Below are 24,432 nucleotides of genomic sequence, written 5' to 3'. Positions count from 1 at the left end.
TGGACCTTGGAGCAGTGGAAGAAGGTCGCCTGGTCTGATAAGTCCCGTTTTCTTTTATAACACGTGGACGTCAATTTGACACATGCCACCTACCTAAACATGGTTGCAGACCAGGTACACCCCTTCATGGCAATTGTATTCCCTGATGGCAGTGGCCTCTTTCAGCAGATCATGCGCCCACACCGCACACATTATTCGGAAATGGTTTGAGGAACATTATGAAGAGATCAATGTGTGGCAGTAGCCTCAAAATTCCCTAGATCTCAATCCGATTTAGCATCTGTGGGATGTGCTGAACCAACAAGTCCGATCCACAGCAGCTCCACCCCGCAACTTATAGGACTTGAAGGATCTGCTGCAAATGACTTGGTGCCAGATACCACAGGACACCTTGAAGAGTGTCTTGAAGAGTCCATGCATCGATGGGTCATGCTGTTTTTCCTCGATGGGTCATGATGTTTTGGCAGATATATATATATATATAAAAGCAATATCGCAATATCACACGAGCAAGAGTGTGATATGGCCCTACATCAGCACTGCTGTGATTCAGCCATAGGCACGAAAACCTGTCTTTTTGTACAAAATAAGTTTTATTTGATTACTGATCACAAAATTGTGTGGAATCTTAAATATTTAATATTCGCACTTGACCTGCATTCCAATCTACATCTTGATGTAATCCTTGCTCATGATCAAACAGCATGTTTGCATCAGCAAAATGGGATAATAAACACTATTAAAGTGTGATGAGACTCACACTGTGCATGCAAGCCATTCACACATTACAAGCCTATCAACTATTTAGCCATTTTTGGTGAATCGCACATGCAAAATCCTAAAACTTAATTTCCATGTTTTAATTTATATTTTGAATAGACTCATATTTTTGAACCCCACAATATATTCCTTTTATAATCATTTAATGTAATTTTGAGTGTGACCATGGTTTAAGGAGGGTGTATATGTATGCTAGGTTGGAAATCTCAAGGATTAATAGTGGTGTTTTCCTAATTACATCACGTGATGTTCTGAAAGCCAAAAGAAACAAGTGAAACCCAGAATGTAGGCTGTCATCCACGCAGCCTGACCGAAGCAAAGCGGGGGGCATTTACTTGTGCGTTTACCCGAAAGTCAAGTGCTTCCGGCTCGTGCTTCCGAGTCTGTTGGGTATACTGCAGTCTCATTACATTTTTCATGTAAACACGGTGCTCATGATCATGAGGATGGATTACATCAAGATGTAGATTTTAATGCAGGTGGAGAATTTCATATTAATAAAGAATAGCATCTCAGATGGGGGTTGGAGCCATTTTGGCAGCACAAGGGGGACCTAGACAATATTAGGCAGGTGGTTTTATTGTTGTGGCTGATTGGTGTATATATTCTTTGAAAATAAATCGAATTATGTTATAATTTTGCTTCAAGTAAATTTACACTGGTGGCCAAAAGTTACAAATAATATATGGTATATAATGCATATTTAAAAATAGTTAATATTGAATTTTTATACTGTATATCTCCCCGCTGCAAAATAATGCTTCTGTATATATAAATGATTTGTGAGAAACACACACACACACACATTACTACTAAGAACATCAATGCATGTCAGCAACAGCTGCTGTTCTCTCAGCCTTTTATGAGCACCTGCTACTTTTCTGTAAAATGCAGAAGAGAAGGAAAAATAATATACAGCTGTGACGCTATGAATTTCAGTGGCACTCTCTGTTTACATTACACTAATGGAGGGTCCTTCCCTGCCTTTTATCCCATGAGAAATCTATGGAAAGAATTCCAAAGATGGTATTCAGCAAAAGAATGTGGAGCTATGAGAACAGAACTGTCCCAAAGCAAACTTCTGACCCTGGGTTAATTTGCACAACAGGGGCAGAATGTCACAAAGGACCCTTCAGAATGGACTCCCTACATTTTGTGCATTGCATAATACATCTCATGCACTGAGAAAACAAGAGTGGATGTAAAGTAGAAAGACGCCAGTGGCCCTGGGTGCTAGCAAAGTCCCTGTTAGGCAAGTCAGTTCACTCTGTGACAATCTCGGCAATGGCTGCTATGTACATAATGGACATGCAAGTATAGCTCCTATCTACTTGGATGCGAAAGTTGTTTGTCAGGATTATGTTTTGTTAACCTATGTCAAATCGGTAACATACTTTGATAACAATGGTATCACAAATCAAATCAGCAGAGGAACGTTTTGATAATGCATTATAGCATAAATAAACTGTTAAATAAACTGTTGGCGCTGTTTTGGCGGCACAAGGGGGTCCTACACAATATTAGGCAGGTGGTTTTGTGGCTGATTGGTGTATATATTCTTTGAAAATTAGTCTAATTATGTTATAATTTTGCTTCAAGTAAATTTATGTTTAGAGATTTTTACTGAGAAAAAAAAATAAAATAAAAAATAATTTCACTGGTAAAATAAATATTATTATTTTTTTGCAGTGTTTATGCAATAGCGCCCCTTGTGGCAGCTCTGGAAATGCAAAGTACACTTGTGTTACATTATATATTGTGCTCCGACACATTTAAGAACACAACGATGCATAAAATTGAGCTCGCTTAGCTAGACGTGTCTGTGTTGAAATACTTATGTTTGGGGCATAATGCTAGTCTGCAAAACATCAGCCATGGCCCGGCATGTGTTTCACTTATTCATGTCCAATTATAGCCAGTATCACATTGTGGTCAAACAGACACAGGCCAGATGGCTCAAGAGGACGGCAGACAGCTCTAAGTGGACAGAAAGACTTAAGACTTACTTTACAACACAACCCAATGTAGAGAGCATGTTATAGAGATAACTCCCATGGAGTTCAGTACCTGTAATTCTACTTGTGTTATGTTAAATGTGCAGCAGAACAGATCACCATGGACAGGGAATTTAAAGTTAAAACATCTCTGTCTTAAAGAGGATGTTTACACAAAAATGAATCTCACCCATGTTTTTTTCCAAACCCATTTGTATCTTTTGTGGAGCTAAAAAAAGAAATGATAGGCAGGAATGATTCCCTCAGTCACCGTTCACTTAATTGCATGTAAAAAAATTATAATAAAAAATCCAATGAAACTGAATAATGACTAAGGCCAATCTTCGGACTTTCTTTGTCATGTCCTTAAATTTCCCCCCAAAATGATACCGACAGCTCTGAATGTAAATCATTATTGTAGGCTCATTAAAAGAAAAATCTTTAAAAAAAAAAAATGAGTGTGCCTTAAAATTACAGAAATGAACCACCAGTCAGCCGATGCATTCAGTGATGGGGAATTGACCAAACATGGACCAAAGAGAAACCAGTCTCTACAACAGCATTCAGCCTGACCGCAGAAGGCTTCACTGAGCTGAGTCATTGTAAACACAGTGAGTTTAGCAGCTTTGTCCTTGCTGGAAGGCAGGTGTGTGTGTGAGTCCTGGGGACTAGGAGCCAAATAAGGGCACCTACACACTAGAGTTTACGCATTGTGTATTGCAAGGATGTTAAAGAACAGTACAAGGGTTTGCCGTTAAAACATACCTTGGTCTGTCTGATAGGGATGTGCAAGAGTAATCGATTGATCGAGTAATTGTTCTGCACTAGCTAGTCGACTATTAAAAACACTACTTGAATATCGCAAATTGATTTGCATTTGCGCATTTGCCTGCAGTGGGCAATGCTGAATTTTTCTGTATTTTCCCTATGGATCTCTCAACAAATCTCGCAGTTACAATTGAGTCTACTGAGAGGCGCTGTGAATATGTCGTTGAGGTGTTTCAAGGAAAGCCAAGTGCGGCAATACTTGTAATACTTGGATTCTTATTGAATTGTACTCAATGTAGTTGGTTCTTGTTGGAGTCATGCAAACCAACAGGCAAGAATCTGTTTTTATGGTGGAAAGGAAATGCGAAGCAGTACAAGAAACTCCGAACATTATCAGATTGGTAATGCGTTAAATATTTTATAAAACGCCAACAATTTCACCACTTGTTTTTCTGATTAATAACAAGTGAAATTATCAAAATGTGATATTTTTGATATGTGATAGTTTATTTCTATTCATTACCCTAATGTCTTCTGTACTGGTTTCTATGTAAGCTCCAGGTGAGTGAAATTGTTTTTACTGTTATTTTTAAACCTTTTTTTATTTTCATTTTATTAAAGCATTTTGTTAATAATTTTTTTCCCCCAAGATAGAGATGCATAGTTTGTTGAAGTTAGCTTATTTTGAAACCTTTCTTGGTAAAGTGTGTGAATAAAATGTGGGTTAGAGTACTCGACTACAAAACAACAAAAAAATGTCATTCCTATTGTCTGGGATATTACCAGAGTACAGAATAAACTTTTTTTGGGCCAATTTTATTATATATAATTATTATTATTATTTTTATTATCATAATGAGAATTTTGCATATTATTATCATAATGAGTAGACAAGCATAGAATAGAAAGTTCTTGTTCAAGCACCATTTCTAAGGCTGTACTGAACTATGACAACACACATGACAATTCAGCTGTCGTTGCATGGTATGTGGTAACATATACAGCCACAAATATTTGGAATTGGGCAGTCAAAATAAAGTGAACCTGTAGAGATTGTGCATACACAATGCATGCAAAACTAAACTGCTCTGTGCAAATAAAGCAAGCTAAACTTAGAGAACCTCCTAAAATGGTCTGAGACCATTTGCAGCATTCACTTATAAGACAAAAGACTTGCAAACTGTTTTCAGATGACTGACACAGAGATGAAAGTGTGAAAACTCTTCTAAATGTGCGTGTTGAGTTCAAATAAGCGCCTCTGTCTGTATATCTCAACAACAGCAAATCAGACATTTGCATCAACTGCTTTTATTTAGTCTTTTCTTCCAAATAGCATCAAGTGCGTCTCTTCAAGGGTGCATCTTTGGGTCGAACAGACTTTCTTGTCAATTGTCAAAGGACACAGTGTCAGACAGATGAGCAAAATTAACCACCACTGTGCATGAAATTCACAGATTTGTTATTTTGGCAATATAATGTTTCGTAATTCGAAAAGGTTAAGTGCTGCTTAATACAGTGCCTGATGTGTGTACAAGAAGAATGTCCAATAAAAGCCTATATTATTTTAATACCAATAAATGAGTCAGTGTTTTCATTTTGAATAGTTTTTAAATAAATAAACATGGTATTAATATGACAAACATAATATAACATGATATAAAAATTATGTACTCTTATTAGAAAGAACACAGATTTGTGAAAGTTAAGTGGAACAGAAGGTGTCAGAATAAAAACCTTGCTTAAGGCATACTAGCATACTACATTCCTGCCATAGATTGACATAGCAGAAGTAGTAAGGGTAGTATGTTTAGTATGAAACTGCAAACTAAGCCCATGAAACATGTGTCACCGTTGTCATTGGTGAGTCTGTCATGGTCAGAGCTTGTGCAGCCACTTTGGAGCAACTGCGCCAACTGATCTAGGCGACTGGTCTCTAATATATCCAGCAGTACTTTGATGGCAGAAGGTGGTGCCATCTAATGTCGGACAAATGTTAGAACCAAAATGCACTGCTTCAGGTCCGGTGCCAAATCGGTCTGCGCAACGCTGCATGAAGTCGAACACAACTAACATCTTCGCAAAGCTCGGAGCCATTTCCTATCATCAAAATGATTGGCTATGATTCCCTCCCAGAACTGCCTGTCAAGCTTTCGCTCCCAGACATAAGGCATCTGTTGCCGAATGCTATAGCAAACATTTTGAACACTAAACTGGAAGTCATTTATTACATTTAATAAAAAGATTTAAATAAAAAAAAAGCCACAGTGGAATGTTTTTTTCTATTTTGAAGGAATTTCCTCAGAAGTTATGTTGTTCTCTTAAACCTTGTGCGACCTTCGGACATTTTTGTCTTTTTAATTTTAGTTTTTTCGATCATTTTGTCTGTATTAATGCCAACGGCATACATTTTGCCAAAGGTGTGTATTTTTTGGAGGAATTTTTATATTTCAATCTCAGTTCCTATAATACATCTATAATACATTGTGTAACACAAAATAGTTACGGGACCTTCAGGACAGAAATGTTCCCATTGAAACCCATTAAAATAGCAATATTTGATCCTAGTGCCATTAAACCATAAAAACACAAATTATACTATATTATGCTTTCATTCTGGAGCCCTGGCTTCACAATTCAATTTTTTTATATATTTTCCACCAGATGGCGCCATTTTTCTCATGTTTAGCCTATGGAGCAAATACATGCTTTTTTCCTATTTTCTGTTTGCGGTATAGGGCACTGAAGTCCAAATTAATAAATGCAGCTAAAATGGTGAATGAATAATTGGTAGTTATGATCAGGACTGATGTTGGTTAAAAGTCAGTGAAAGTGGAAACTAATATTAATATATAATATTATTATGGCAGTTTATTGACGCACAAGGTTTAAACACATGGAATGGAAACTCTGCTTTATTCGTGGTATTTTTTGCAATATTCTGAATTCCGATTTCACAACTTGGATGGAACATATCTAATGTCTCGACCAATGGTGTGAGTTTGGGGCGGAAATAACTGTTTGAACAACCAATGGAAGATGGTGGGAATTTTCAGGAATCTATCTGAAGCCAGTGCTTATTTTTAACATTCTGACTGTTCAGGCTAAAGAATGCTGAAGAAATTAAACACGTCAGCTTTAAATGTGCCATCGAACTTCAGGTGTCTGTTGTTGGTGTCTGCAGGGTATTATGTCAGACAGCATTGGTGCATAATGTACCTGCTTTCATTTTAACTTTAACTAGAAAAGGGATGGATGGAGAGAGAAAGAGAATTAATTAAACTGATGAAAGCCAAAATTTCCCCAAAAAACAACAAAAAATATGTGCTCCATTTCAAGGACTCTATGTACAACAAGAGACTTTTTAATAATGTCAGAAGAATAATTAGGTATTCTGGCTTGCATTGCGAGGGTGAGTGTATGTAAAAGACAATTCAAACCAAAAAAGGAATGTTCAGTACGCTATCGCTCATTCTTAACTATTCCCCCTGGCTTATTTAGGTCTTGAGAGAATTCTGAACTGAAGAGCTCAAGCTTTTATTTCCTTCTTGTAAATATTAATGGTTGTGGGATGATACTTTTTGGCCTCCAAAATAGGCAAAAATCTCTTTATTATTAATCTGATTAACAGAGCACACTCTTAGTGATGACTGTTCTAGGAAACGATCAAAAAGGGGGGTTCTCAAAACAACCACAGACACTCTTACCAGTTCATAGTTGGCAACAGGAACACAGGAGGATGATACCTGCAAAACAAAGAGAAGACAAAGATGTTAGGCCAAATTCTTTGACTTTAAAGACACAGTTCAGCAAAAAATGAAAATTATGTCGTCATTTATTCATCAGCATGTCGTTCCAACCCAATTCTTTCTACTATGATACAAAAATAGAGATGTTGGGCAGAATGTATGAGCTCCTCTTTTCCATACATTGAAAGTGGATGTTGATTTATACTGCAAAGCTCCAAAACGGGCAAATAAACATAATTAAAGATACAAAAGTATTCCAAATGACTTGTTTTGCTAGTTTCGAGTCACCTAAAGTCATACAATAGTTTTGTATGAAAAAAAATAAGAAATTTAAATTGTTATTCACTGATAATCTTCCCCTTTGCCGTAGCTCTCAAATCTCATTTGCAGTTATGTTGTTCAAAGTCATGTGACACACAAGAACTGATGGCGTGTGGTGTCAATGATGACAAAGCTGACATGATGCTACAACAAGGTGCCCTTTTTGAATTGACAAAAGGGCAAATGAGATTTGAGAGCTCTGGTGGAGGGGGAGATTATTAGTGAATAACCGCTATATATTAATAAATCATTAATTTCAGTCTGTTCCTCACACAATGCTATCATATGGCTTCAGAAGACCTGAAATAAAGCACATGGATCGTAAAGACTAATTTTGAAATACTTTCATTGTGCTAAGAAAGTGTAAATAACCTCAACTTTTCTTGTAATGAAAACAGAAGCTGAGACTTTCTGCCAAATATCACCTTTTGTCTTTTACAGAAGAAAGAAAATGATAAAGGGTTGGAACAATTGAGTACTTTTTCTTTAATAAATAATCATAAATTATTCTCAAATGATATATATTAGTGGGCAAAAAGTGGTTCATAATAAAAAAAAATAAAATTTAAAAGAATTAAAAACAAAACCAGTGTTAATCTAATTTCAACAGTTTTTCACAATTTCATAATCAGGATAATCACTGATGTTTAAAGATGATTTGGTTTGTCAAAGATCCATTACGATAGGATTGCTGCCTAGTCCACTGCCACAACAAATATCCTCTATAAACAAATGAGCTCTGTGCTTCACAAACAGGATGGTGGACCATAATCACTTGCACGGACTGTACTGGGACAAAATTAGATATGAGGAATTAGTGCTATGAGCAAACAGGAAGTCTCCTTCCAGTTTCTCTCTGACTGTGTATGAAAACAAAGGGTTGCTGCCCAGTCTGTCAATGACTAATCAGACATATGACATTGCATGAAGGCACCTCCCAAGTAAACTAATTTCAGACTGTAATGTCTAATGCTGTAAAACAAATTCAAGTGAGCTGTATAAAGCTTCCAAAGCAAATATTCAATGGCTGCAATGCGTATTTCTCTGTAGAAATGGACATTAATGAATGAATTTACGAAGGAAGCCAAGGATACATCTACAAAAGCATCAAAAACCAACAAGTTTACATGCATGAAGTTATCCCAAAAAAAATCTTTTCGTTTTGATGTCTGTGAAGACAGCATTTTGCAGGTTTTGGACACATCCCATGATCGTGCTCTATGTTCAATAAAGAACCTAAGTGTACTGTTTACTAAAGTAAAAAGAAAGTTGAATGAACTTGAAAACTGAGGTCAACTTTTCCACTCAAATAAATGACATTATTTCAACTAAAAATAATTTGTTTGAATGTTTTTCATCTAGTCTTGTTGAATAAACGTTTCTCTTCTTTCATATCCACCATTTAAAACGTGTCAAGTCAAAATATGAATTATGTTGAGACAACATAACTGTTACAGTTCTTAGCTTTCGACCAGTCATTTGTTACTGTAAGTGCACAGTGCCATAAGCGCACTGCTGCTGAATTACGAGCACCGCTGTTGAGTATTCACATGGTTCATTTAATATTCTTGATGCAAACATAACACATTCCAGTCCCAGTCAGCTGTGAGCTGCGATAAGGACCCCACCACATTCACACACAAATATACGCATTACTCACAGCGACGTCACCACATAACACACGTCAAGCTCACTTCATTTCATGTGGCTCGCGAGCTCATTTCAGAAATGTAGGATGACAATGCTTCACTGACCAATCAGTTAGCACTTTCCTCATGAATATTAATGAGCCTTCCCCTGTCATCTTAACCATATGTTTAGGAGCACATTTTGCTTGCTTCAAAAGCGGAATAACAGTGGTACACAAACTATTTATCAACAGAGCTATCTATCAGGATAGAGCAGTGCGAGCGCAAAGCAGGTGCGGTAATTCCCAAACTGATCTCAACCGAACAGACTATTTTAAATGCGCTTGTGAACCAGTGAGATGCACGGCAGGGATCGCGAAACCTGTTTGAATGTGGCACAGTATTTTCTGTTGCTAAACTTTTATGGTTAGGTGATGAAACTAGATTAAAACAAACAGACCCACATTCTAAATGGCACTGACAAAGAAAACAGGAGAAAATATATATTAGAAGGCTTTTCAATTATCAAATCACAAAATTTTGTTTAAAAAATATTACCATGTATTCACTGTAGTAACACTAACTGTATTAACTATCATAGTTGTGGCAGAAAAAGTATTTTAATGTGTTTAGACTGCTTTTTATGCCATAGATCTTTATATAGAAACCATAGTTACTAACCATGGTAGTATGAAGCCATGCATAGTTTTTCCTATGGTTATTAAAACTATGGACACTATGTAAGAACTTTGGTACATTTTCATATCTATTATGGTCCAAGCCATCAGTTTTGCATCTGTATAAAATGTTTTCTTTATGTAATGCTCTCTGATTGTAGGAAAATGTCAGTTGTTTTGTTTGCCTTCAGAAATTTCAAGAGATCACTGTAGTTGTATCAGTAGGAGTCTTATGAAAGGAATTTATAAAGAAGACCCAACTAGTCACAAATAGTCTGAATATTTCAATTTAGCCCAATAAAAATGAGGTGTCAACAGATGCTCCTGTTAATATCATAATTTTCATCTGCATCCCAAAATCAATGCTTTACTGTCAGAAGTGCATTTCAATGTGTTTCAATGCAAATATAATATGTAATATTATTAGTAATTGCATGGGTGCAACCAAAGCAGGTGCTGGTGCCACATTTTCAACTGGTCCTTTAAGGGCACAAATAAACCCTGATGTGGCACAGGCTGAAATTGAGTTTGACACCCGTTTCAAGCTATTCACTGATGCATGTTAATACGGGTTTGGCGTTGCGGGCTTGTAGACGCACGCACAACAGCATCGCTGCTGAAACAAATCCTTGGGGAAATACTGGGACCCACTTTATATTAGGTTGCCTTAACTTCTATGTACTTAACCATTTGATTAAATGTACTTATTATGTACATACATGTTGATGCATTGTAACTACATTTAAATTATTTGCATTAAATTACATTTGTAGCTACACTGTTAACTTTACCCCTAACCCTACCCTTACTCCTAAACCTACCCATACCTCAACCTCAGTAAAAGCAAATGTGGGAATTTTGCAGAACAACACGTAGTTACACATATGGATGTAATGTTAGTACATAGTAGTTAAGGTCACCTAATATAGTGTCCGAACACTGCTCATATATAGTTGACACAAGAGATTGTGTTTTTACAGACTGTGACACTCATCAACCAAAGGAGATGAATTCTAAGCAAGTACTTCATTAAACATAAATCAAAGGAGCAACATACTCAACATCACCAGTACCAACACCACAAAGAAATAGTAAATATTAAAACATTAATTCACAATTTTTATTCATGCAGCATTGCATGATCGGAAATGGACAGCAAACGTACACATTGTTTGGCCAACATAAAATATTTCTGTTATGCAAGTGGATTGCATGCTATGGGTGTCATTTTAAGGACAACTATTTATGAATTCCCAGAGTTCAACCATGTCTTTACAAAATTTGATTCAGATGAAAGTGAGGAATTTGACATGGTCTGGAAGCCATCAACTCTTACCATTTGTTTTGACAGCTGAATATATATGCGTTCTTCTGAAGCATCTGGCATTTGTGTTAAATTTGCTCGCTCCATTTAATTGCCTGTCTTAACACAGGCGGAGCAAGTCAGGTTTCCCGATGTCAGAGTCAGGTTTAGCAATGACCTTGACAAGTTTATGAAAGAGGTACTGAGCCCTAACTAACATTACTAAGAGTTTACAGTTTAACAGGCATCCTTGTTCAAGCATCACTATACCCATTGCTCATACTTAGGGATGTCAACAAATCCCTAAATGTAGCTATTAAATTTCATAGTGTAACTCGTCCTTTACCATTGGTGCTACAGACATGAATGATACCTCATATCATGTATCATGTTTAGATTGTGTGTGTAAATTACGATTTCACCTGGTGGAAGATATATTGGACAAAAATGTATTTATGTTGAAGAAGGGACCCAAATCATATCTAAGGACCATAATATCTTAGAAATTTGAGGCTCTTTTGACTTGGGCCAATAAGCAACATCCTGGCAAACACCACAAAACATTCTAGCAAACATCCAAAACACCCTAGCATTGTGGCGGCAACTTTTGAATCGCTAAGCACCATCAGAAAACAATACAACTAGTTAAAGACACATCTGGTTTGACAAATGCATTTTTTTTTTTCTGTGCTGATGTATCTACAATTGAAAGATACATTTTGGGTGGGACATCTTGAAATAAACAACAAAAAAAATTGGACATGTTTCTTTTTAAATAGCCTATTGTTTATTACAGCCATGAATCATGATTTGCAGCTGGTTCACTGCTGGGGGAGGGACATTGTCAGTCTAGAGAGCATTTGATTGGACAAAAACATATATTTTTGGTCCATTTTGCTGGGAAGGGAAAGACTGCAAATGTTGAAGACTGGAAATACTGTTGAAATGCATTCGTGCGCTAAAAGTGAATTTGGTCAACTTTTAGGACAAACTAGCAAATAGTCTTTTTATTGTTTAATGTGCTCTCTTGTTTAGTTCTTGCTCATGTGTCTGTTTGTTGCCTGTCTCTAGAGGTGTGATTACCTTCCTGTCCGCCTTCGCCTGTATTGTCGCCCAGTTCCGTATCTTCAAAAGTTAAATGATAAGTGTGGAGAAACAGGACAAAAGTCCTTTTTTTACTCTAAATCTCCAGTTTCACTTTCAGAATTGAAAGTGAAACTAAACAGGCACCACATGTGGGTTTCAGATGTAAAAGTGAATGCGTAGATTTAGAGAAAAAAAGGACTTAAATTTAGATCCGTTTCACACCCACCCTATCATATCGCTTCTGAAGATATGGATTTAACCACTGGAGTCATATGGATTATTTTTCTTTATGTGATATTTGGAGCTTCAAAAAGGTCTGATCACCATTCACTTGCATTGTGAGGAGATATTCTTCTAAAAATCCTCATTTGTGTTCAGCAGACGTCATACACATCTGGGATGATGTAAGGGTGAGTAAATGATTTTGGTGAACTATCCCTTTAAACATGCTAACTTTGAAATGCAAACTATCAGATTTCTTTGCTTCCACTGAAGCTCACAAGATGCTTTTTGGAACATTCTCAAATAATGCTGGAAAACAGGTGATCAGGTTTTGCACAAAATTGTGGTGTTCATGCCAGTTCGAGTGCATGCAGATATTAAAGAAAAAGGCGGACATACTTACAAAATTTTAAATATAAATTGAAATAATAATAACACATTTTATTTATATTGCTCCTTTCATACATGAAATGCAGCTCAAAATGTTTCACAGGTGAGAAAATAAAAACAAATCAAACAGATACAAAATATAACAATATAATTTATAGAAAAGGTTAGGGAAAAATAATAATAATATTTATAAAAGATACAAAACTGAATAAAGTGAACAAAAGACATTAAATATATTAATCAATGCTATTATTAATAATACAGTTCTGTATGATATCAGAAAAGTATACCAAAATCTCAGACCACACTAATGGTCTCAATACTTTTTGACCCCATTTTATCTTGCATATCTTGCTAAAGAGCTGCCAGATACAACCCATTTAGAGTCTTAGAGTCTCAGCATAAAATGTTACACTGTCATGCAGGCAAAATCTAAAACACGTTCCTTTCTATCTTATCTCCATCCAGACCCAATAAGACCACTGTGCCCTTTCATAATACTTAACTGATAAACCTAAACCTCTTCTTAACCTACGCCAGTCTCAGAACTTTCAAGTCTCCTATCACAGGCCTGGTTTATCATCACACCGGATTCCATCACCTGGCCTAACTCTGCCTGCATGCACCTGTCGATGACAGCTCATCCACCTGCTATCATAACTAACAAACACCTTATGTTTGCCCTGGTATCTGGCCCGACCCGGCATGCCTTCGTGCCTCTAAAGAATAACAATTGTATTTTTATAAACTAACATTAACCAAAATTAATAAATGATGTATTGTTCATTTGTAAGTTCATGATACCTCCACTGTTGGTACTTATAATTATGTGATTGTTTAAGTGTATTGTTCACAGTGTATTAACGTTTATTGTCACTTTTTGAAAAATTGCACTAAATACACCAGTGAATATAAATATAAATATATATATATATATATATATATGGCTGGAATGACAATAAACTTGAACTTGATTTCAAATATCATGGAAATGTATTTTAATGGCATTTTTTTTATTTTATTTTTTTGGTTGAAACCAGTGTATTGGTGAGCATGATAACACTCATTGTGCTGTTTGGTTGAAATGATGTTTCCTTTGATTGGCAAAAAACAACCTTTTAAGCAATGTGAAAGTAAATACATAAATATAAATCTGAACATATAAAAATATAAAAAATATGAGCATTGGTAATTAATTAACCATATTGCCCTGTTCTAACCAGGAGCACTGACCTTAATCCTATTATATGGGTCATATGAGGAGATTCATAAAGCAAGAACCACGGACAGAGCTAAAGTTCAAGCAGGCGTTAAAGCCAATAGGTGGTTGGGCTTGCAGAATATAGCTTAATAGTGTTTGGTGACATTTAGATACAGATATCAAACAATCTCAGTCTTTAAATATATGTCATCACATCTCATAAGGAAACGAGTTGAAATGTGACCCCCAGACCCTGATGTGTCGAAACAACAAGGACCTTGACAGAGCTGGATTCTTTATGAGGCTAGTAGAGGCCGTCTCACCCCCCCATCCACAAAAGCACAGATTGTGGTCCAGGTATTAACATTGAGGTTAAGTCATGTAAATCATTCTGAGTGTTACCTCTGGTTAATGATTCATACATACTTCTTGAACCACAGCAGGGGGGGGCAGGTGAACATTCAAAAGGTAATAACCTCAAGTCCATTAGAGGGCAAACTCAACTCTAAAAATACCACAGACAATCATTCTGTGGTTACCCAAAAAGGTGAGCAAGCCTTTAAAAAGGTGAAGTGTTACGTCTACACCACCAAATGACTCTTTTCACTCCCCATCTGACATTTCTCTACCAAAAATATAGTTACACCTAGGGCTGGGTATTTATATTGTCTTCCCGATTTGATTCCGATTTCGATCTTTGATCGATTAAATTCCTATTTCGATTTGATTCAATATTGATTTATATGGGTACATTTTAGTTATAATTTCCCTTTTGCTTACATATGAAATAAATTAATTCCCAGCTAATGCTGTTAATTATACAGGGGACTTTCTAACAAGGTGCCATATGAAAATATACATTTTACTAATGATATTTTTTTTTTTTTTTATCATTTTGGTCACATTTGAGCTTTTTACAAATAAACAAATCAATGTATTCAATCAATACATGTGATATTGTATATATTATATTGTGTCACGTTTATTGTTTAATTGAATGATTTGTATATACATGTATTTACATCGATTTTCCGAACACATGCTAAAAACCGGTACTGTCTCTTTAAGGATCCTGTAATATCTGTAAACAGCATCTTTAAATGAGCGCATGTTAACCTGTGAAACTAGAATGGCTTTATCTCATCTTTGCTATGCCTGATTAGAATTACATTTTATTACCTGTTGTTTTTGTAAAAATACATTATCCAATGACAAATGGTGTGGATCTTGTCTTTGGACATACACAGAACAACTTTTACACTCAAAACGCAGTGAAAGGATCTCGCTCCTGAATACTCCACCACTATACTACACAATAACAGGTCTAAATCGAAACATTTACCAGCCAGTTGCCAAATATATACATTTTGGGTATTTCCTCTTATTGTAGTGGAGGGTTGCGCATAGCATAAAAGATTGATCTTGGGATTTAAGAATTGATATGATACATTGGAATATATCTATATGATTACCCACCCCTAGTCCCTTCCTAAACTTGTGCCAAAGTTAAGGTGTCTGGCTGGTTGTGATGCTAAAATAAACATTTTGAAAACACCACTTAGTCACAGGGTTGGAAAGTTGGGACAAGACAAAGTATTTTAAAGCTGAAGTATGAAACTTTTTCGGTGTTAACATATGTGGCAGATCTCTGCCTCCACTAGGAAGGAGGAAGCGGGAACCGAAGTGAACAATCAAAAAGAATTTAATAACACATACATAAAACTGCTTTTCATCATAACAAACCACGTGCACACACACAAACACAAATGTCTCTCTCTCTCTCTCTCTCTCAAACTGGCATGCCCGTCTCCTCCTTATCTCTCTCCCGCTGATTGGGGTAACTCAGAGCCAGGCGCCCATCGTCACGGCCCAGCCACGCTCTCCTCTTAGTCACAACATACTTTCTTGTATTCCAGCTTAATATGCAGAAACAACTATAAGTAAGCCATTCATGGATTCATATTCTTAAAAGCTGTAAACATTGTGTCTGTGTGGCATAATAAAAATTCCTGTGTTTGTTTTGAGCATCTTGCTTACACCCACATTAACAACGTTAATCAACCGATGCCGTGAGTTGGGGCAGGATACCTGAACAGCAGTCAGAGAGAAGGCAATGGGAGAGAAGTCAGTGGAGCTCATCTGTCAAGTGTGACATACGGGTGTCGAGTGCAGGCAAGACAGAGGAGATGTTATTATGTTGTGAGAGATTTTACCGTTCAATATCATTTGTCTGTATCCTCATGCATGGATATAATAAAACAACGATGCACAGAAACCAGTGTCTGAAACAGTGTCATCATTCTGAGTGAGTTTGATTCATATTTTGATAGATCATTCGTCTTGTTAATGATATGATGTAACGAGCACTGCTGCAGGTTATATAAAAACTCGCTTGCAGAATGTTCGGTTTTACAAGAGAACTGATTACTTATCAAATTAGAATGATATCTTAGTTTTATCTTATCAGTGATCAGAAGCTATGGCCAGTTGCGCAGTCCACCAATTACATAAGAGCGACAGCAGAAGGAACGCCCACTAGCGGCTTCATATTACAATGACTAGTGACATCCAGCAACAATGTCACAGGTGGTGTGAACGGGGCTTAAGGCAGTGAAAGGAGCCAGTCCATAAACATTAAAATACACACCATTATAAAAGTATTGAAATGTTAACATGAATTTAATGAGATAAAATTAGAGATTTACAGTGTTTACCAGATTACAGGCTTAACAGGTGTTACATCGTCATGACAACAAAGTTGGAATACTGGATATAACAACTGTACATGCATAAGGTTATTAAGTGATTTTATCACACTACTGTAAAATTAAGTTAACATATATAATGTTTACATCTAGTGACTACACTTCTTAAATTGTGTGTATTTTAACATTTAATGACTGGCCCCATTCACTTCCACTGAAGTGCCTTACCATTAACAAATCTTATTAAATAAAGGATGGACAAGTTAAAATTGTTTTCTGTGGTAATCAACATTATGGCACTGGCACAAATGCTGCTGTTTTAGCTTAACTTGTATTGAAAAAATTATCAATATTAGGCAAACTTTCATGACAAATTCACTGTATTCAAATGTAAGGAAATAATGTCCTCAGAAATACTGCTGGACATCTGTTTTACTCAGTTCTCTTAGTGTCTGTTATTGGATGAATCTCACAAAACTTGACACGAACATACCCATATTTCACCCCAAATCAAATAAAGAAAACAATAAATCATTTTTTGTCCTATTACTGCTACAGAATATAACAGATGATTATATGCATGCCACGGTCATAAAAAAGTGCCCCTGAGACCCATGTGTCCATTTTTATTTATTACAAGTCTATATCCTATGGGCCAAACAGAGTCTGTAACAAAACATGCTAGAACAGTTGAATGCTGTCAAAGTTCCTTCTGTCTAGAAATTATTTATTCAGGTGAAGGCGGGTTTACGCAAGATATTTTCTACCCTCCCTTGTAATTTTTAAAGTAGTCCAACTTTGAGTACTCTGGAAAGTACTCTTAATTTGCTATTTTTCAAATTTTTGAAATGCAACATTTGCTGTCCTACCTATTGGAACAGCTTTCTCATGTGATGCCTTAAAATGCTGCCTATATAGGCAGCTTACTAGGTTTTGGAACAGAGCCATAATGCCACACAAATGCATAACAGAGCCAAAGATCTGCAGCAATGTAAAAAAAAAAAAAAAAAACAAAAAAAAAAAGTAAGAATATATATTTCTGTTATATTTACGGTAAAATACCGGCAGATGTGGTTGCCAGAAATGTACTGTAAAAAACATAAGGTGACCATGTTTCAGGCTTGATGTCTGTATATATTTTCGATTCACTGCTATTTATATTTTTAAATGATATAAACGTAAAGGTGCACTCAGTAACTTTTTGTCTTTGTGTCATCTTTGACTTACACTGACACCTAGTGGCTTGGATGCAGCATCAATTAAAATCAATAGATTTCAGTTTCAGATGTCATTGTAGAAATGTTGTATTCACAGTCAGCCATGATTCCTTTAATCAATGAGTGAAAGTATCAAATAACAGGATGGTTACTGAGATTGAGTGAGTAGTATTCGTCTGGTCATGTGATTGTCCTCTCATGTAGAATAAAACAGCTTTTATAAGGTTACTGATATAACTGGAGTCTTCATTTTATTGTGACTGGCCATGATTTCTTACATATATTGCAAAATTACAATTCATGTCTTTGAGTTAAACTTTTTGAATGAGGAACAAATTAGTAAGTGCACTTTTAATATACTAACCTTCTGGAACTATAAAAGTCTGTTTCTCACTTTAAAATGTATTGTTAATCACCTTAGTAACTACAAAAGGCAACACAATGACTTCAAGTTCATCCAGAGTGGCCCTTACAGGAGCAATAATTAACACACTTGTAGAGACAGTGCACAGTGTCACACACCCAAACACAAAACACCTTTAGGGTAACACATGTGACTAGGGATGCACAGATCGGATACCTAGATCGGTATTGGCTCCGATGCTGACTTATTTAAACGGATCGTGTATCTGTATGACGAGCCTGATCCAAATACAATACTGTGTGTTAGTCATGTTCGTTAATGTCAAGCTAAAAAAATGGACATAATAGTACCATAAAAACACAATTAAAGTAGTTCACATGACTCATGATTTTATTCAAAGTCACTTGAAGACGTGCGATAGCTCTGTGAATCACAAAAAGCTGTGTTTTATAAGTAAATATATAAAATGCACGCACAGCTCCAGTGTGTTATTGAATGGTGCTGCTCTGTTTACACACACGCGACTATTTTTAGCCTGCACAATATTTGAGCGCTACTCACGAACAACATCTCAGATGTAGATGCTCAATAGTTCGGTTCACTTATAATATGCATTTAGAACGGCACCGGAGGTGCTTTTTTTTTTTTTTTTACCAGAATTTGAATAAGAGGCGAATTAAACTACTGTGAACTTGCCTACAAACAGACACTTACAGGAATTCTTGGAGAGTTCAGAATGTCAAAATAAAACCGTGAGGGTTTAAAAGTTAAAGGTGCACAATTGAGATTTATTACTATATATTAATATTATAATAAATAATTATTATCATTTGTTTACAAATTATTACAAAAAATAACTGTGTGACTGAAAAGTGAGCTTATATCTTACAACTAAATAGAACAAAGAAAGAGATCTGAATCCTTTAAAGTTGAAAGAATAAAAAAACGGCTTCTTTTCGACTGATGACTTGTACTGGAATTACTGTTAATTTTGCTGCTACATTATCCAGTATACTAGTTAATAATACAGTGTTTCTTAATAAGCTATACATTTATATTGAAACAATGTGTAGTTAGAGGTTTGTGTTTCTTTACATATTAAAGAGAACTCCCAATTAGTTCAACACAATAATGTAAAGATATCCTAAACTGATTATGCAAAAAACAAAAACACTGGTATCGGATCGGGATCGGTATCGGCCAATACTGAGATTTCCGATATCGGAATCAGAAGAGAAAAAGTGGTATCGGTGCATCCCTACATGTGACACTAAAATAATGCAATAAATAATATTTAAACTACATAAAATAGTATTTGTATTTCTTTATTTCTTTTATCTTTAAAATTACAGGCATTTAAATGGCAAACATAAGGTTGCGCTCTTACTAATCACATCTAAATGTAATAATTTGTTTAGAAACACAACGACTTTGACAGATAAGACAATCAATATTACATTTCTAAACTAGAAATTAAAGAAAAACATATCAACAGTTTTATCTGTCAATGATATGTACAGCCAAGGCTGGACTGGTAATCTGGCATACCGTGCATTTTCCCGGTGTGCCGACACACTTTGGGGCCGATAAGGGGCGGACTGGCCATTGGGACAACTGAGCGGGCCAGTGGGTCGTCCGCGAAACGGACCAAAATGGGCCACAATAAGCTAAAATGAGCCGCCGCATTATGCAAAACGGACCACAAAACGCTGCTGCGATATCCAGAAAGGGACAGCGAACACCCCGCCCCATAATCACCACTTTTGGGCCAGTTGCTATGTAAAATCTCAGGCCGATTTCTTTTCCCAGTCTAGCCCTGTGTACAGCTGTCTTGTACGTCCAATTTCAAGCATTTTTTTGTTTGTCTTTGCAATGACTAATCAGCTGTGCCGGATCAGGGCGCATCTGGGGTGGAGAGGGGGGAGCACCACAAAAAACTTTCCAAACTTCTTGGCTGGCATGTTGGTAACACAAAGCCAAGTGTGCTCTTTGTGTGGAAAATAAAGAGACAAACAAAGATAGTGAGGCAAAGAGACTGAATGTGTGCTGATAACATTAGAGGGCACAAATGTATATTATATAATGAGCAGTAATTGCGTTTTCACATTCCTCACATGCTTGTGTTAACAAGATTAAACTGAGATCTGTTGCTTCCAGACAGCAGCCCGTATCACATGTACTGGGAGGGGAACTGAAGAAAGAAAATAATACAGGGTCGGAACAACATGAGGGTGAGGAAATGTTGAACTAACCTTTAATTATTCACTAAAATGAAGTTTGGGAAATAGAGTTACTTGTGGTGAGAACAAGAATAGATACCAAGCTGAACTCAAAACGGTTAAACACACAGCATTTTCTACAAGCTCTATCATGTGTATCTAAGAAGATGGAATATTTTCATTTTGCACAAAAGAACCATGGGGGACGAGGGAGGTAGAGACAGAAGGAGAGAGAGAGAGAGAGAGATAGAGAGAGAGAGAGAGCGAGAGAGAGCGAGAGAGAGAGAGAGATTTGGTTGTAAACAAAGGCATCTGTCCAGGTGCTCACTTTAAAACTAAACTAGGGTTTACTGCTTGAGTCACATGTTTATATTATGCTATCTGTATTTTCCCCCCTTGCACTCTTTCGTTTTCTACAATCATGTTCTCCTACTCTATCACATGAATGTTTACAGGACATGCTTGCTTGTCCAAGAAGACCTGAGATGTATGATGTGTCTAAAGACCAAATAAAGACATTTAAAGAATATCCCGGGATCAATTCAGGTTAAGCTCAGTCAACAGAATGTGTGACATAATGTTGATTACCCCCAAAATTACTTTGACTCTAAAAAACAGAAAAATCTTTTCTTTAAAAAAACAAAAAAAAAAACAAGGGGGGCAAAAATCAAGGTTACAGTGAGGCAATTACAAAGGAAGTGAATCTGGCTCATTTTTGGAAGGATTAAATTAAAAGACGTGAAGCTTATCATTTTATAAAAGCACTTACATAAATGCATGTTTTAACTGAGATTAATTTGAGCTGTAATGTTGTTTAAAACAACATTTTTACAATCATTTTAGGGTTTGTTGACATTACATCGTAATGACAATTTATTTATTTTTTTTCCAATTTAAACAGAAAAGGTTAGTGAGTGATTTTCTCACACTAAAATCATGTTAACATGCATATTGTTTATGTCTTGTGGCATATACTTTTGAAACAGTGACTATTTCAATGTTTACGGATTGGCCCCATTCACTTCCATTTTAAGTGTAACTCTGTAAACCAGATTTTTGCTTTTTTTAAAGACAAGGAGATGCAAGTCAAAATGTATTTTTGTTATTATCAATATTCTGCCACACATGCTGTCGACTGAGCTTAACTTGTATTGAACTCGGAATATTCCTTTAATTTCAGTAAATTTAAGAAAAGTGATCGCACACACTTTGACGAACACATTACAATGACTTTTCAAATCATTCATTAACACTGGATGGTTTTTAAAAACTACTTTTATAGAGAATGCATTCACAAAGAGCAATTCTCTAAAGACTGTTGTGTGTGAAAGTCCCAGGATATCAGCAGTTACAGAAATACTCAAACCAGCCCATCTGGCATCAACAATCATGCCACGGTCGAAATCACGGAGATCAAATTTTTTCCCCATTCTGATGGTTGATGTGAATATTAACTGAAGCTCCTGACCAGTATATGCATGATTTTATGCACTGCTGCCACACAATTGGCTGATTAGATAATCAAATGGATGATTGATGGTGCCAGACGGGCTGGTTTGAGTATTTCTGTAACTGCTGATCTCCTGGGATTTTCACACACAACAGTCTTTAGAGTTTACTCCAAATGGTGCCAAAAACAAAAAAAAACCTCCAGTGAGCAGCAGTTCTGTGGACGGAAATGCCTTGTTGATGAGAGAGGTCAACAGAGAATGGCCAGACTGGTTTGAACTAACAGAAAGGCTACGGTAACTCAGATAACCGCTCTGTACAATTGTGGTGAGAAGAATAGGGTTGGCACTGTTTTGGTAACACGAGGGGTACCTAGACAATATTAGGCAGGTGGTTTTCATGTTGTGGCTGATAAGTGTATTTAAAATAATTTTAAAGATTGCACAAAGTATGGAATTATTAAATATATACTGAAATGTTTAAATAAATGATTAAATGCATAGAGAATTATTTGTATGTATCATTAAATATATACATATTTAAAATCATCATTAAATTATTATATAAATATCAAAAAATATTTAAGAAAATATATTAAAAAAATCATATACATAGTGAATTAATTAAATGCATAGTTAAATTGGAAAATAAAGTTTCCCATGTATTTTATTTCAGCACTAGCTTTGAATCAATTTCATTTAAACAATAATTCTCTGCCCCCCATTTAATTTAAGAGCTTGCTTTGGGATATTTTTAATCCAAGCAAGAGCATTACCGGCACACCAATCAAAGCAGGTGGGTGTAATCAGCACTCCTTTGATATTTTCTCATTGGCTAAGAATGTCTGCTGTCCAAAGTAATCAAACAAAGATTTTTAGAAGAATATTTCAGATCTGTTGTTGCATACAATGCAAGTGAATGGTGGCCAGAAATTTGAAGGCCTAAAATGCTTATAAAGGCAGCATACAAGTAATCCATAAGACTCCAGTGGTTTAATGTAATGTCTTTAAAAGCAATCACTTCGGGTTGGAAACAGATCAATAAGTAAATAAATTCTTTACAATAATTTTCCACTTTCACTTTCAAAATGTGAAAGGGAAAGTGGAGATTTATAAGGGAAAATGACTTAAACATCGATCTGTTTCTCACCCACACCTATCATAACACTTCTGAAGATATGGATTTAACAACTGAAGTCTTATTGATTACATTTTATGCTGCTTTATGTGCATTCTCTTTGAGCATCACATTTCTGACCACCATTCACTTGCATTGTATGCAACAACAGAGCTGAAATATTCTTCTAAAAATCTTTGTTTTTGTTTAGCAGAAGAAAGATGGCATGAAAGAGAGTAAATGATGAGAGATTTGTTTTTATTTTTAAGCATGTTAACTTTAAAGACTACACACATAAACTGTTTGCTTATGATTTCAGAAAAGCAACAGCCCAGCTAACTAATATTAAGCCATAATGTCTGTTTACAATTCACTAGTTTCACCATGCTATAGAGCAATGGAAAAATTGCTCAGCCATTTTCACCAAAATATCAGGACCAGTGAGGCAAAGCAAAAGGTTAATCTCCAATCACGTGAGACTTAAGAAACTAAGTGCAATTACTGAAACAAAATCCCCTTTAAATCAGTGAGGATCAGTTAGAACTCAGGGAAATTGTTCCAAATAATGGCCACTCTTTACTGCAAATAAAAATGAATCTGATTGCAATCTACAGCATGATTAGAAATGGTTGATCTTCCAGGGAAAGAGTTTATTTTTTGTTTCAGTTAAACCAAAAGGCAGGTTGAAACGAGCCCAAATCTTATTTAACACATAAAATTTTATGAGTTATTGGCCAGAAAGGAGAAAATTCCCTTTACAAACAGATGAGGAGGAATCATAATCCATCCCACCTTAGGATGCCATCCAGATGAGTTATCTCCTGTCCTGCCTCAACAATTATGAATGATGTATTTCTCTCTTACACACACAGATCAGCACACTAATCCAAAAGCTACAATTAAGGTAGTATTTAAGGGATGATCTGATTTAAGATTATTCCGCAGGCAAAGCTTTTACACCATTATACTTTGGATTATTCAATTAAATCTGCATCTAGTTACGAAAAAAATGCAATAGCAGTTTTAAAGACAACATGTAACGGCTTTTACAACTCTGTTTACTTCAGCAATCTGACTTAATTACAAAGTGAAATAGGATGTTCCACGATAAATAAAATGGTAACCCTTAAAGTGGTATATTGTGAGGAATATAATGGTTTCTTTATCTTTTGAGCTAAAAGGGCTTCATTTTCTATGAAACTGACTCCCCAATCCAACAAGACTATTATTATTATTATTATTATTA

General features: G+C 35.9%; 1 protein-coding gene across 7 annotated transcripts in view; it reads right to left on the bottom strand.

Moving 5' to 3' along the window:
• Positions 1-24,432, bottom strand: part of LOC127654637 (tensin-1-like) — a 345,068-nt gene that overhangs the window by 120,861 nt on the left and 199,775 nt on the right. For all 7 annotated transcript variants that reach the window (XM_052141859.1, XM_052141861.1, XM_052141862.1 and 4 more), the window contains one exon: positions 7,247-7,285. In XM_052141859.1, coding sequence (XP_051997819.1) covers positions 7,247-7,285 — 39 coding nt within the window. The remainder of the gene's footprint in view (positions 1-7,246; positions 7,286-24,432) is intronic.

Source organism: Xyrauchen texanus, chromosome 14, assembly GCF_025860055.1.
Source record: "Xyrauchen texanus isolate HMW12.3.18 chromosome 14, RBS_HiC_50CHRs, whole genome shotgun sequence".
Taxonomy (NCBI): Eukaryota; Metazoa; Chordata; class Actinopteri; order Cypriniformes; family Catostomidae; genus Xyrauchen; species Xyrauchen texanus.
The sequence above is the reverse complement of the archived record's forward strand: the minus strand, read 5'-3'. Positions and strand labels throughout refer to the sequence as shown.